Consider the following 15707-nt stretch of genomic DNA (forward strand, 5'->3'; position numbering starts at 1 on the left):
TATATATCATAAAACATATGCTATTAACTTGCTAGATACAAGAATAAGCCTTAAGAGAACACTGGGAGATAGATCTGTTACCTAGAAGTGGTATAAAAGTAGTACAGAATGTTTGAGAATCTGTTGTTTTTCAGACCTGACAAACACCTCTCTTCATCCCTTCCCTTTCTCCCCCACACCACAGGTGCAAATAATAGTAAAAAAAAAATACTCTTTGCTGTTGCAGTAATGTTTTTTCCCCTTAAGAAATAATACATTGATAGCACTAGACAATAACTTTCAAGGTTTGGTTTCACCATCCCTTAAAAGAAGACTCACAGGATCAGAATATCCTGACTTGGAGGAGCCTACAAGGATTCCAGTGCCCTGACCCCCCCAGCAATCCCCCTGTGCATCCCTGGCAGCACTCCTGGAGCTCTGGCAGCCTCAGGGCCGTGCCCATTCCCTGGGGAGCCTGGGCAGTGCCCAGCACCCTCTGGGGGAAGAACCTTTCCCTGAGATCCACCCTGAGCCTGAAGTCCAAAAAGCTCACATCAACTGGCTTTCCTTGATCAGCTGGGTGGGATCCCCTGTTGCAGAAGGGAATCAGGTTTGACAAGCAGGACTTTCCCCTCCTGTAGCTGTGTTGGCTGTGACTGATGCCTGTGTCGTCCTCCAGGTGTTTTTCAACACCTCCCAGAATAATCTCCATAATTTTATCCAGCACTGAAGTGAGACTGACAGGCCTGTGGTTTCCGGGGTCCTCCTCCTTGCCCTTCCTGAAAATCAGAACAATGTTCCCCAGCTTCCAGTCAGCTGGGACCTCTCCAGATTCCAAACACCACTCAAAAATCATCAAGAGAGGGTTTGTGATGATATCAGCAGCTCTTTGAGGATTCTTGGATGAATCCCATCCAGCCCCCATAGGTTTGTAGGGATCCAGCTGGAGCAGCAGATCCTGCATGATTTCAGGGTCAGCTGGGAGCTGATCATTGTCACAGTCATGGCCCTCCAGCTCAGGGCACTGGGACCCCTTTCGTCCATGATCCATGTTGAAGGCAAAGAAAGCATTAAAGATCTCTGCCATTTCCCTGTCCCTGTCTGTGAGATGATTGTCCTCATCCTGGAACACACTGAAGTCATTTCTACACTGCCTTTTGCCATTACTATCTTTGTGAATTGTTATTATTCCCCAGTTCTGGCAGCTCCAGCTCCAATTGAGCTTTGTCTACACGGGTTTTCTGCCTACAGTGAAGGGAGCAGCATCTCTGTTCTTCCCATGTCACCTGACCCTGTTCTCACTGGGCACATTCCTTCCTTTTTAACCTCATTTCCAACCTGGCTTGGTCACTTCCAGAGCTGGGGCAGCTGCATTTGGTTGTTCTTAAGATGTGAATTCTTACAAACCAGTCCCAGTGTTTTTAGCTGCTCCCAGTTTTGCCCTAGAATGGGAATTCCAGACTGAGTTACAGGGATTAGGACTAATTTTTAGCCCGGGACAGTCCTGAAGCATTTGGTCAGTTGTTACTGAAGTTAAAATATGCTGTGAAATGTGGAGGAAGACCTGTGTGCTTTCCTGGTTTTTCTTTTTCATTAGGGAACCGACTACAAGACTGAAGTTGCAAATTATAGCTCTCCTGTGAGAAAATAAGATTTTTGGAGTTTTTTATAATATTAATGAAGTGACTGGAAGTATGTTAGTAACTTGAAATATTTGGTTTGAAGGCAGTGGTTTTGATAACATAGGTAAAGCAGACCTCTCTTGATTATAACTGCATTACATAAAAAAGAGTGACCAAACTACTTGTCAGAGTAGAAATCAGCCTGTGTACTTGCCTTGATAGAAATTGTTTTAATAATCACAAAAAGGTCCTATTTTGTGCTCAGAAGGAATGTGGGTTTGATTTTTTTCCTGGCTCAGCTCACTAAAACCTGTTCATGTTCTTTATCATATTTTTTACCTTGTGCCTATGAGCAATCTGGATCAAGTATGTGGACTTGTCATTTAATCCTAGTCCTGTCAGTAGTTAAAAGCACTTCTCTTGCATAAGCAAATCTAGCAAACAGGATGGAGTAATTATAAAAAAAAACCTTTTATAACTCTTTCCATGAGTAAACTTCCCATTAAAGGGTTTGTTTTGAAATTTACTTTTGACTTTTAAATATTTTTTATTTATATCAGTTAGTTCCCCTGGATCACTGATTGCATGTATTTCATAATGTGACACAGGAAATCCACCTGAAATGTCTGTTTCATATATATTTAATTTACTGTATCATGTGTACATAATGAATGCTTTAGAGGGATAGGGTTGTTTTGTTGTTTGCATAAGCTCATATTTTTGGAGTGGTTTCCTGGTATTTTCCTGCTTTCCATGGGTGCCTGATGGCCAGGCAGGATTGACTGGGTTTTGTTGTTGATTGTACCAGCACAGCCTGAGGTTAGGGTAGTGGCAATGAGTTATTTTCTACAGTGGAGCTGTGTTTGCATGAGCAATTGAAATTGCTTTCTAAAGCTGATGATCACTTATTAATTTGCCTGATGGAGACTGGTTTTGAATAAATGGACAGTAAAAGTAGGTGTCAGAAAGTTCCTCTCTTGATGATGCAGCTTTATTGGGGCATATTCAAATGATGGAGTGCCCACCAAGAAGAAGGAAGCAGTCTGCAGCTGGGTGGCATCAGCTCATTTGAATGTGGCATAAACCTTTTTCATGTGTCTCTGGACACTCTCCTGGCACCCTTTGTCAAGTTAATTGTTGTCCATAGACAGCTCTAGGTATGAAGGGACAATATCCCTGGGATTTATCTGCTGGGTGCACTGGAGTCTGCCTCCTCTTGGTCTGTGTTTCCATTTGTCCCTGTGTTTGAGGGTGTGCTGTCAGACAGGAGGGGCTGGGGAAGGTGTGGAGCACTCATATCCCACAGCTCCAGCAACGATCCCACTGCTGTGCCAGTGCTGTGTGCTCAGGAACCTGCTGCTTGCTTGCCTGGGCTCTGCTGGGAAGGGACAGCTCTGCAGCAGGGGGGCAAGGGCTTGGTATTCATTCTAGAAACACCTCTTGGGTGTGGAACAAAGCAGAAGTTTTATTCAAGTTTCAAATTGGTCAACAAATATTTACAAATATTTATTTATGCTGACTAATTCAAAACTCGGTGTGGAAGAGGCACTGCAGTTTGTTCAGCAGTTCCCAGCACTGAGGGTATTTTGAATGGTCTGTAAATAACTGGAATTCCTTAGTCCTGATGCTGCTGTGTTGTTACAGAGTGAGCTCTGTGGGTGTTTGCTGGGTTTCACCGTGGGTGATATTGTTGCTGGTCTGGAGACTTGCTCTGCACTCCCTGCCAGGGATGAGAGCCCATTGCACACTGAGCCATTGAGGTTGATACTTCCTAGGGTCAGTAAATGGCTGTCCTGGTTTGGCAAAGCCAGGACAAAGGCGAACAGACAACTCCTGGAAGTTCAGTGTAGGGTGAACAGGCATCTCCTGGAAGTCACCAAAGACTCTAGGAACTTATGAGAAGTATCTCATTTTTGTTCTGAGTGTAGTGTCATGTTAAAGATGCAGTACCTACTAAGGCTCACTGGGTTGGTTTGTTTGTTTTGGTTTTGCTTTGGGTTTGATTGATTTTGGGTTTTTTTCTGGTTCATCCCAATCAGATGTGTAACCTTAGCCTTTTTGGAAGTTTCTGGATGCTACCTGCAGGCGGAAGGCATTGGAAGACACAGCTCCCTCGCTTCCAAGCACCACAGCTGCTGTGGTGCTTATGGGCATCCCAGAGCTAAGCTGGTCATCCACAGACAAGAATACAAACTAGAGATGGCTTTCTTTGCCTACCTGCCCTGTGGCTGTGGAATTCTTGAAGGCCTGGACCCTGCAGATACACCCTTGCTCCCCAGAGAGCTTCCAGCTGTCATTAGGAGCTCCCCAGCTTGGCTGCCTGTGCTCTGGTCAGCCTTGAAGAGGCCTGCTGCTCCTGTTTGTCCTACCTGGAAGCAATTCCAGCTATTTCCATCTTCAGGACTATCTGGAAAACTTGAGGAGTAGTTCTTTAACTTTTCAATTAATCAGCCAGAATTTCAAGCAACTGTTGCTGTTTGTGTGGGGATGTTGTGCTTCAGGACTGGACAGACTCAGTAAGCAGTTCCAGGTCTTTACTAGAGCATGTTGTCTTCTCCTGAGGACAGCAGAGATGGTGCTTTAATATCTCCTGCTCTTTAAGTCAGAGGTGTGTGCTTAGACCTGGGGGCTTGCAGCATGGCCCTACTGGGTGGTTTTCCCAACCTGGGGGTTTGTTCCTGGCTCACATCCTTTCATAGGTATGTGCTGAGGATGTTGAGTGCACAACCCCCCTCTGGAGCAGCTGGACTGCTTGGACAGATGAAATTTGCCTTCCTTAAAGCAGAGGTTGTTAGCAAAGGTGCTGAGAGTGGCTGCAGTGCAGGGAGTGTGCTTTTCCCCCGGTTAAGTGCTGTGTGGTGATGGAACTGCCCTTGTAGCATTTGTGTCCCTGTCCCTTTCCCATGTTCTCACTCCTTAGCAGACTGTGTTATTAGCTTTACTAAGAGCTCTATAAATTTTACAGGGTTTTTTTCTCCAAAAGAATTCAAACTTAAAGTGGTGTTAGGGCTGAATCAATCAATTTGAAGGCAGAAATTGATAGTCCCAGCTAACAGCACATGGCTTTTGAGGCAGAGGTTCTGGATATGTGATGGGTTATTTAGGAGTTAGGAAGCATTTGCTCTTTTCTCACTAATAGGAACAGTTGCTGTATGGTTGAGCTGGACTCCACATTAACACGCTACTCAATATTTTTAGCTCTTTGCAAACATATAAGTAAAACTACTTCTTGCAGCAGGATTTTCTGACTATTTTGTACACTTCATAAAGGATATTTCAAGTACTTCAGTGGCCAAACAGTTAAGAGGTATCTTGGAAGGACCTTTCTGCTTGAAATTATTTCCTGTATCTAAAGCTATCTTTAATCTCATGTGGTCTCACAAAGCCCATTCTACTTATTAAATATGCAGTAAAGCTCTTCTGATTGTATGTTTAAACAGCAGAAGTCCTCACTGCTCCTGTATTTTAAAATTAAAAATTCAACTGCAACACTACCTTCAGATTCAGAGCCATTAGAATGGATTTTTCAGATTTATTCTCCTGATTACAATACAGAAAATTAATTGCTTTTGAATGTAAAGAATTATGACTCATTCATTATTTAAGAACCTTTTTGATGGATGAAGCTTTTCCACTTACTCCAAGACTTCTCATGAAATATAGCTGGTTTTTTTTAACTCGTACAAAGCGTGATGCACCTCTGTCAAAAAGTGCTGCACTGCCCACGCTGTGGGGTAGAGAGGGGTGGAAGAAAAAGCAGCATCTCCTCTGTGTCCAGTTTGCTTGAATATTCGATGTACAAGGAGTAGAGTCTGCTGGGGATAACAGGGAAGTAACTTCCATGGCATTTAAAAGAAATACCTTGGTTTTATAAAAGAACGATTGATTACTTCATTTAAACACCAACACCCTTTCATTTTGCTTGTGTGTGCATACTGCAAGTGTTTGTGTTACAAACTGGGGAGAAGAAATTTGGTTTAACTCAAGGGATGTTCCTCTCTGGTTGTGGTTCAGCTTCTTGCTCCTGGCTTTTATGCTTAAATGATTTTTGTGTGTGTTTAACTTTTGTCCTTTTAGAAAACTTAGAAGCAAAAGTCAAATTAAAGACCTTGTGGATTACAACCAGCTGAAGAGCTGAAATCAGGGTTTGGTTACCTGTCAGCCCAGAAGTGTTTGCTCGGTGCCCTTGCAGCCAAACCTCTGGAGTTGTGCATCACAGAAACAAACACGGGATTGTGCTAATGAGACACTTGTCTTTTTTTATAGAATCATAGAATGGTTTGGGTGGGAAGGGACCTTTAAAATAACCCTAGTCCTGCCCCCTGCAATAAGTAGGAACACCTTCAAGTGGATCAGGTCCCCCACAGCCCTGTCCAACTTGGCCTGCAATGTTTTCAGGGAAGGGGCATCCACCACCTCTCTGGGTAACCTGTTGTATGGTTTCACCACCCTCACTGTAAAAAAATTTCTCCTAAAATAAGACCCAAAGCACGTGAATCCTATGTCAAATATGGCAAATAGAGTTTTACCTCATTATAATAAAAATTCCTAAAATCTTTGTGGTAATGAAATTGTTGATTAGGTAACAATGATTTTGTAAAGCTTTTCCATAAGAACAGATTATAGAAAATACTGACATCAGGGTTTTGTGGTGGGTGAGCACCCTCACTGAATCTTGTCCCTTGGCCTGGACATTCACTGCAGGAAGGAGCCAGGGTTTCCCAGTGCTGCAGTTTTCAGTTCATTTGTGCAATCCTCTCCAGTCAAATTCTTGAATCTCATTTTTTTTGCAGTTGTCTTAACAGGGTCTACATTTAAAAGTAAGTTGCTAGTGATGTTGACATTTCCATGTTCCTAATTGGATTTAAAAGTTTTGCATAATGTACTCAGAATACTGGTTTTTCTCTGAGGTGTGTTACCTTTGCTTGCGAAAAACAACTGAGTTTGTAGTTGAGAGATGCTTTTGCTTGTAAAATTAGTCTCTGAGAGTTTAAGAAAATAGATGTATCGTGTGCTGCTTTGAAGTATTAGAAGGATTTGAGAGGCAGTTTGCCAACTGACATTTAAAACCCTTGAGAGCTTGTTCCAGCCAAACCTTTTGATAAAAAAGTAAATGCAGCTACGGCTTAGTTACTAAAGTGATTTTAGCTGGCGGTTCAGTGCATGTAATCATCTTGGAACATTCTGAAACTTGTTCTTTTGTTCTTTTTGTTCTATCATGGCTTTTGGGCTGTGTCTGTGAACTTGCCACTTCTCAAACCCAGAAATCTTTCCCATGATATTGAGGCACAGTGGGTCTGAATGCTGTGCTGGCTGTGGTAGCTCATGTAAAGAAAAAAAACTACTTCGTGTTCCAGGAATGTTTTTGGGACCCTTCCTGGAGGGCTGTGACTCAGAACTGATGGGATGTCTCATTGTGTGACACCTCTGAACCTTATGAGCTGTTTGTCCTTGCCACACTGTTGGCAGGGCGTTCCCGTTGGAAATGCCAGCTCCTGGCTGGCACAGTGACCCACAGGTGGCCCTGGAGGTACCTGAGGAGCCAGGAAACACCCAGGGGCTGGGCCAGGCCTGTGCTGATCCTGATCCAGCTACTCAAGGGCCAGGAGTTTGGCTTTGGCTTGGTTTCCATTCAGTTTTTGTTAGTCAGGAGACACCTGGTTTGGGAGGAGCCCCTGCTGCCCTGCTCACTGTAGTACAGCAAAAGGTTGTGTTTTGCTCAGTGTGGTACAACAGAAGGGGCTGGATTTGTTGTGACTGGCAAGTGGCCCAAACCTGACTCTTCTGCTTGGGACAGTGGGTGCAGACTGCTTTTAATATACCATGAAAGAGTGAGCTTTGGCACCTCTGCTTGAAAAGGGAGGAAGAAAGAGGCAAACTCAGTTTTACAGTATACACAATTTTAATACCAAAATGCTTCTGTACACTGCACTTGTTTTACTCCATTACTTACACCCCCTCCCACCAGAACTTGGCTCTTGAAACATAATTTAAACACAATGCATCTAGGACTCTCTGTAATCGTGGGTTGCTAAGCTGGTAGAATAGTTCACTTACTAGTGTTTTCATTAGTAAAAAATAAAATGGGGGTGAGTTTTGTTTGGCTTTTTACAAAGGAGTAGTTGGGAGATGGCAGGTGTACCTTCTTGGTGCTTACACAGGGGTGTACAATGCTGTTTCACCCCATCTGAGGCCTGACTATACTCCTCAAAGCTTCTGGTACCTTTCCCTAGATGCCTCTCAGAAGATTTTTACACAAGATGTGAAATGCTGAATTTCCAGCTGATTCTGAAATTATCTCTAAGCATCTTGCTATCGTGGTGCCTTAAAAAGCAAAGCCAGCACCAATTTTAGCATCTGGGACATTTGCAGTGGAGGAAGGTGTGGGGAGGGAGGAGCTGCTGCCTTTGGTTTCTGTTGTCTCCTTGCTTATTCCTTTTGGGGGGGAGGAGAAATACTGTATCCCCCTCTGAACTTGTTTAATTTTTATGGAAAACTTCATAAGAAAGATGAAAATCAGCTCCTGGGTAAGTTTCATACATCTGAACAGATGGATTTTGATAGCTACACAGATCACAAAATTAAATCAACTTTATTTCCATTAAAGTAATACAGAAATTATCTTAGACACATTAAAAATAAATGTGTAGTGCAGATTTCTGGTTTAAAGCCATGGGATGTTTCTGATTTTACAGGGTAGCAATAGGCTCCTGTCTTGTAAGGAGGTAATGGGACAGAAGCTCAGATTTGCATGTGGCTGATCACTGAAAAATCGGATCATTTCTGCTTGGGGGAGAAACAAACAAAACCAAACACTGATGGAGCAGCATTCATTATGTTTTCATCTGATAAGGAAAGGGAGCTCAGTGCAGAAGAGCACTTCAGCTGGAGACTGAACACTCACCCATTTCACCCTTCATCGAGTCATTTTTACTTGTGTGCGTTTAAACACTGATCTAATGCAGAGAGACTAACTGGGAGCATTAATTCAGCCTGTTCCAGGAGAATGACTCAAAAGCTGAACTTGTGCTGCTGGGTTTTCATTTCACTGAAACGAGGATGAGGAGCAGGGGAAGCTGCCTGGATATCAGTAAGGATGGAGGAGATCTTTGGATAGTCCAAGGGCAGCGCAAGAAATTCTGTTTCTAAAAGACCCAAAGACCTCTGAGGTTGTGCCTGGAGGTGTTGAAGCAACTGTAAGCAGTGTAGTATCTGTACAAACTGAGGCTGTGCAGCAGAGATGCTGTTTGGGGAGGGCAGGTTAACAAGCTCCTGTCATCAGCCAGTGCTTGTACTGAAATACAATTAATTTAAACCAAATCATCATGGTTCTTGTTCCATCAACAAAATAAATCAGGGACTGCTGAGTAGCACAATTATTTCAATCCCCTCCTTGCCTGGAAGAGTCACAAGCAATTGCGAATGGAAGACAGTAACTTTAAAATAAAAAATATGAACAGCCTCTGGCTGTGTCCTTGTGCAGAGAGTGGCTCTGCCTGGTGCTCGCTGTCCCTCCGCAGGGAATTCACATTGACTTCACTGCTGCTGTTTGACATTCTGTGAATTTTATGATACCTGTTACCCTAAATGTAATGTTTGCTGAATTGCTTTGCTTATGCCTGGAACCTGGCAACAAATGGGTTTGGAAATAGCAGACGTAAACCACAGCATTTGGGAGACTGGCTGTGGATTAGTGTGAAGTATGGAGAGGGAACGGTGCTGGGCTTCCTTGCTGGCCTCCTGCTCTGCTGTCTGCAAGCCAAGCACCTCAGGACAAATGGAACCTTCGGTGGGTTTGCCTGGAGGGGCACTGGAATGGTGCTTTAATGCTTGGAAAATCACTGTGAGTGGCAGGGATGGAGAAGAGGGTTGAATGCAGCATTGCTGGAGCATCTGTCTTTGCTCTTCTTGGGTGGAATTAAAAGATCACAGAGATGGAGTAGTACAGGGCTGGGCTGTTAGGAAAGCAGCTCCTGGAGGAACCTCAGCTCCTCCTCAAGCAGCCTCTTCTTTTTCCTGTGTAGAAGACTGAGGTGGTACCCCTTGAACTGTCTGGGTGTCTGGGATTGCTTCCTGCAAACACAGCTGAGGCTGTCAGGGTTCAGTGGTGACATCTGATTGGGGACGGCAGCTCAGCCAGATTATTTGGTTGCCAGGATAATTAACAAGCTCAGTGATAACTTTGCACTGGTACCGTGCAGCTGTAGGTGGAAGTCATCCCCAAGTGCCTCCTCTCCAGGCTCCTAGAGCTGGCCAGTGCCAGCCAGTGCAGGGGGAGGGACAGTGATGCCCACTCAGTGCTCATCTGCTCCTAGAGCAGCATCCTGGGCTTTGGGAGAGCTGTGAGCGCTTAGTTATGGGAAGGAGCAAAGCAAATCTTCCTACAGTCAGCTAAATACCCCTGGGACCAATATGGGTTTGTGTTTCTCAGTTTAGCTCTGGCCTTCTGTCTCATGTGGGATTTAATAATCCAGAATATCTGCTCTTTGTCCACCCACCCTGCAGGATTTTTAGTAGTCAGTTAAAAACAGTAATTAATTTCCCAGAACAGGTATAAATGGACTCATCTTAGTATTAACAGTACCAAGAGTTCAAAGATATCCCTATGGAAATCCATTAGGCTTCACTGGATCATCTCTTCCATTAAGTACAAAGTCAAGAGAAGTAAACAAAATATTGGTTTTATGTTAAGGGCACTGTACGTAGAAGTAAAATGATGCAAATTAGTTCCTCAAAATCAGCAATTGAAAAACCTTTATGTAAAATCTTAAGAGAAGTTACTTATCTTGCTATAATTGCCTTGGATGTGTTCATCTCACAAGAAAACATCAAACTGTTGTATAATTGCACCCTAAATACTTCACTAAGTGGTAATACAGAGAGAAAAGCAGAGTGAAATAGCAAACAGATTTTTGTGCAGTGGTTTTTCTGTTTAAAAAGTTTGCAGGATAGTTTAGTACATCACAATTAGCATACTGTAATTATGATTTGGTCAAAGTATGGCAACACTGTGAGGAATTTTCTTTCTTCATCGGGGTGTGCTGGTAATTGTTTAACACTGCAGCATTGGACACAACACATTTTTTAGTTATACATACATGTATATATATATATAAAATAATTCTCCATCCTTCTGAATCTTTTAGCTTTGGTTAGAATGTGTACAATATTTGAGCAGTTGACTTAAAAATAATGTAATCCTTTGCAGACCCCCCACCCCCCCACCCTCGTGGCATCTGAGTACCACCATCACTGCATAGATCTGCAAATATTTACATATAATTCCATAATAGAGTATAAATAGCAATATGGTACTTCTGGCTAAAGAAATCAAATTACCTCTTAGAATGAGGTGTGTGTGTATATATATTTATATATGATTTTTTAAAAAGTCATACTAGTTTAGATTCTGTCCCATATTGAGTAAGAAATAAAATATTTTTCAGTGAACTATCCTATAAACTAATCATATTCTCCTAAATTATCAGAAGGGGTCTTTTTTTATCTTGAATTTTGGAAGAGGAGGACAAGTGAGAGCTTATATTACAGGGGCTAATTCTGTCTCCCGAGAAACCAGTGGAGTTAGTGCATGAAAATAGCTTCCCAGCCAGAGGAAGCCTCAGCTGGGGGGGCACCAGGGGGACAAAGAGAGGCTTCTTCCTTCCTTCCTTTCTTCCTTCCCTCTTCTCCTTAACCTTGCTGTTGATATTTGCTTTTAATTAAGAGAACCTTGCATTAAGGGTATTTACACATGAAAAGGTGCTGAAATGCTGTTTGTTCATCATCATTAGGTAATTAGCCTGAATTCATGAAAAGCATCATCAAGTGAAACCAGGGAGTCGAGGACTGAATGTACTTAATATTTTCAATCGATCTCAGCGTGCTGAGCCTCTCTAAAGAAGCTGCAGTGCCAATCTGGGTTCACAGAAAGGGCTGTCCTGCTCCTGGGGGGGTGTGTGTGTGTGTGTGTGTGTGTGTGTGCCCATCCTGTTCCTGTGTGTGTGCCCATCCTGCCTGGAGCTCTGTGTGTGTGTGTGCCCATCCTGCCTGGAGCTCTGTGTGTGTGTGCCCATCCTGCCTGGAGCTCTGTGTGTGTGTGTGCCCATCCTGCCTGGAGCTCTGTGTGTGTGTGTGCCCATCCTGCCTGGAGCTCTGTGTGTGTGTGCCCATCCTGCCTGGAGCTCTGTGTGTGTGTGTCCCCATCCTGCCTGGAGCTCTGTGTGTGTGTGTCCCCATCCTGCTTGGGGCTGTGTTTGTACCCATCCTGCTCTTGTGTGTGTGTGTGTGTGCCCATCCTGTTCCTGGAGGTGTACCCATCCTGCTTGGGACTGTGTGTCTGCCTGTCCTGCCTGGAACTCTGTGTGTGTGCATGCTTGTGTATGCACCCATCCTGCCGGGGCTGTGTGCCCATCCTACCTAGGGCTGTGTGTGTGCCCATCCTGCCTAGGGCTGTGTGGCCCTGCGTTTGTGCACATCCTGTCTGGGGCTGTGTGTCCCTGTGTGTGCTGTGTGAACTGCTCCTTTCTGTGCCTGCCATCCCTTTTAGCAAGCCGAGCCATGAACATGCACAGAGCAAAACCGTATTTCAGATAAATTCACCCCAATGCACTGAAATTCCCACCTGGACCTTTGTTCCTCTTTATTTTTTTTTTCCCTTTTGTTTTCCCTACCTTCCCTTACTGGAGTGAAATGCTCAGAGGAGGAAAATCTTCCTCCCGGGCTGCTCTTAAAGTGCCCGGAGCCAGCTGCAGTGTTTGGGATTCTCCAGCTGCAGTGGAACAAATGGAGCGCACGTCCCCCACAGATCCCTGCACAGATATCCAGTCTCCTTCCCATAAAACTGATTGCAGTAGAAAAAGTAGAATATGGAGACTCAGGTATAAATGTTTACACACAGTCATATAATTACATAACATTAAACATTTTACATTGTTTGAGGTGAGCATCTCTTTAGACTTTTAAACATTAGGAGTGCAAGTTGAATGTAATCATTGCTTCTTTAACACTGAAAATATTATGGATTTATTTTTTAAAAAACTTAAAAATACTGCACCACTCCATAAACAATGTTTCCATTAAGTAGCTTGGAAAATTAGGCTTTATGTCAACATTTGTAAAAATTAGAATCTGATGTAGGTCCCTACAATTTTCAAGTAGGTTACTTATCTGATTTACTTTGTGATGGGCTGTAGGTATTATACTTCACATTCTTTATAGGGCAGCTGCTGGCACTTGCACTGTCCGTAGCCATTGATGATGATGAAGGGTCCTTCATGGGTGGGTTCGTACTCGTTATAGGGTCCTTGGTCTGACATATTGGCCATATGCAGCCGCGTTTGGGATCGGAGCTGCCTGTGGTTTTGAATCATTGAGCACTGCCTAATTCTTCTTAGTGTGGGAGGGCAGCACTTCCTGGAGATGAACACTATAAAAATGATAAAAAAGAAAGAAAACAATAAAGCCATTGTTCCTGTAATTACCCTCTGAGTGAAGATGGCATTGTTTGGCTCGGGGAACTGTTCTTCGGTGGTAACGACCATGCCTGCTGTAGTTGGAATCTCTTTGTCTCCCACATGGAAATGAGAAGAGCTTATTCTTTTCGTGTACTCGGTAGTTGGAGCTGTGTACGACGTCGTAGCCACGGGGGTAACCACAGTCGATAAATTCCAGCAAAGCTGAAAACCATACACTGCATCCAGAATATCCTCTCCCTGGGTGTGGTCGGGGCTGTGGCAGAGGATGGAGTGCTCCCACCGACCTTGGAAGCCACTCAACCATGTGGCCAAGGAGCAGATCTTTGGGCTGCATTCCCACAGATTGCCAGAGAGGCCCACGGTGGTGAGGGACGTCAGCGAGCTCAGGATCTTGGAATCCAGAGTGGTGAGCTTGTTGTTATCCATGAGGAGGGTTTTAAGGTTAGGCATAGTTTCAAAGACGGTGAGGTCGATGGCTTTGATTTCGTTTCCAGTCAAATCGAGCTTTGCTAAGGTGCCCCAGGTCCACTCCATCCCACATGTCAAGTTGCTAATTTTGTTCCACTGCAAGAAGAGTGTGTGCAGGCTGCTCAGCCGGAGGAAGTGAGCAAAATTAATCTTTGTCAGCTGGTTGTGCTCTAGGTGCAGCTCCCTCAGCTTGATTAATCCCGCAAATCCATTGCGAGCCAAACTTCTTAAGCGGTTTGTGCTCAAATCCAGGAATTCCAGGCTACGACAGTCCCAGAACAGGCGGACCGGGATGGTCCGCAGGGAGTTGGATCGCAAGTGCAAGGTCTGTAGCTTGCGAAGGCCGTAGAAGAGCTCGGGGTGCAGAGAGGATAACTGATTAAAAGAGAGGTCCAAATTCTGCAGGTTAAGCAGCTGGCTAAAAGTTGTGTTTGGCAAATGAAAGATTTTGTTGGAACTTAAGACTAATTCCTTAAGTTTATACAGTCCTTGAAAAGAATCTTCTCTGACTGTTGCAATTTGATTATGATCTAAGTGAAGCCAAGTAAGTTGACTGAAGCTTGCAAATTGATCCCTTTCAAGTTCAGAAATATAATTGTGCCTCAGTGACAAACCTAGCGAGCCCTTTTCAGTGGTGTTTGGCACTGAGTGAAACCCCTGAGAGTCACAGTAAAAGAGCAGCTTCTCACAGCGACATTTTGGTGGACAAGCCATGCCCAAGGCAGGCAGCATTTTTAAAACCATACTCATTGCATATAGTGCTGCCAGCATACGAGCCCCTAATGGCCACTTGAAATGTAAGCCTGCAGAATATAATTTAGGAAAACAACAAGATAGGATAGCCTTATCAGTACACTTGGAATATCACAGTGGAAGATTTCACTGCAGATAACATTGCCATGCATTTCCAACAAGCTAATTCTAAATGCAAGAAACAACTTACTACAACAAACCGAATACTTGGACATTATTACACTTAGGAGGAGGCTTTATCTCGATTACGGAGGGCACTATCGGAAAACATTTTTTTCATAAGGTTCAGTGCTGAGGAATCAGCTTTAGCATCTTAACTGCTCCTTTAAAGCAGAGCTGTCATTCATTATACAAGGAACAGAGAAACGCAAGAACTTACCCATTCTTTTGAGTACATTGGAGGGTGCATTCAGTCGTAGTTTGAGACTCAACGCCGTGAGTCTGTGAAAGGCTCTAATGTAAGATAGCCTTGAATAATTGACTGGGTTTAGTGTCCTTTGATATTAGTGCAAAATCCACGATGCTCTCTTGGAATATTCCTTTTGAAATTGCTGCCTTGATCTCCTCTGACAGGTCTGCAATTTTTAAATCTTAATACAAGTTTTCGTCCTCTGTGGCTGCTCAGCTGGTTAATTGAAGCTCACGTTTTCCTTTTCCGCAGCTGTGGGTTCCTTTAGTCCTAACTTGTTGATGGCAGATGGGTGGCTTATTGCTGAGAGAAGCTCCTGTAGTAGCATGAGTGCATTTACTGAAAAGCTTTTCAGGGAAGCGGTACAAGAATGGATTTGCTTATGCGCTGCGACCACACAGGGCTCTATATAGGCTGACGTCACCTGGTGACGTTCCTTTTGTTTGGGTTTTCCAGAAGCTTTGCTGTTTTAAAGCATTGTGCTGCACGCTGTGATCGTGTTAGAGACCACTGATAGAGGGGGAAAATCCAGCGGCAGGAGTCCTTCGTCCCCAGGACAGACGGCGCAGGAGGGACTCGCAGCACCCTGCTCCCCCCACATCTGCGCCGGCTCTGCTCAGCTGGGGTTAAAAGCAGCGCAGAGCCGCGGATGGAAGTGCCCGAGTGCTGTCTGCTCCCACTTTTCTGCTAAATCTCCCTGCATGAAAGAACTTTGAGCTGCAAAATGCGCAGAGTTTGAATAGAGGATGCTGGTCAGCACTGGCTTTCATGGAGGTGAGAGAGACTGGGCAGCTCAGAGCTCCGTGTGACAGCTGTGTGTGACTGTGGTTCCTGCAGAAGTGCAGAGAGCAGTGGTGGAGCTGGAGTGTCAGGAAGTACAGCCCAGGAGCAGGGCACAGGAGCAAGTGCTTCAAGCCAGGAGAAATTTCTGGAAAAAGCAAAGGTTGCGTTAAGGCACAGGAAAAATTTAATTGGAATCCAGCTTGACAGTGTGTGGTTATG

At 44.2% G+C, this 15707-nt stretch overlaps 2 protein-coding genes and 1 long non-coding RNA gene across 5 annotated transcripts in view; 1 reads left to right on the plus strand and 2 right to left on the minus strand.

Moving 5' to 3' along the window:
- Window positions 1-15707, plus strand: part of CTNNA1 (catenin alpha 1) — a 117147-nt gene that overhangs the window by 46306 nt on the left and 55134 nt on the right. The window lies entirely within an intron of this gene.
- On the minus strand, window positions 11567-11911 carry LOC146766111 (uncharacterized). Its single transcript, XR_014958255.1, has 2 exons — window positions 11810-11911; window positions 11567-11648 (listed from the first exon to the last, which is right to left on the minus strand). It is a non-coding gene; the product is annotated as an uncharacterized LOC146766111 (long non-coding RNA).
- LRRTM2 (leucine rich repeat transmembrane neuronal 2) lies at window positions 12655-15087 on the minus strand. Of its 3 annotated transcripts, none has more exons than XM_021544872.4 (2): window positions 14676-15087; window positions 12655-13918 (listed from the first exon to the last, which is right to left on the minus strand). In XM_021544872.4, exons 1-2 carry the CDS (start codon window positions 14703-14705, stop codon window positions 12797-12799), a joined length of 1152 nt encoding a protein of 383 aa, XP_021400547.1. In that variant the 5' UTR covers window positions 14706-15087; the 3' UTR covers window positions 12655-12796. The 3 variants fall into 3 exon arrangements, with proteins under 3 accessions (XP_021400547.1, XP_021400546.1, XP_021400549.1); XM_021544871.4 differs by having other exon boundaries at window positions 12655-14346; XM_021544874.4 differs by having other exon boundaries at window positions 12655-13897; window positions 14676-14842.

This window comes from Lonchura striata, chromosome 13, assembly GCF_050655825.1.
Source record: "Lonchura striata isolate lonStrDom1 chromosome 13, ASM5065582v1, whole genome shotgun sequence".
Taxonomy (NCBI): domain Eukaryota; kingdom Metazoa; phylum Chordata; class Aves; order Passeriformes; family Estrildidae; genus Lonchura; species Lonchura striata.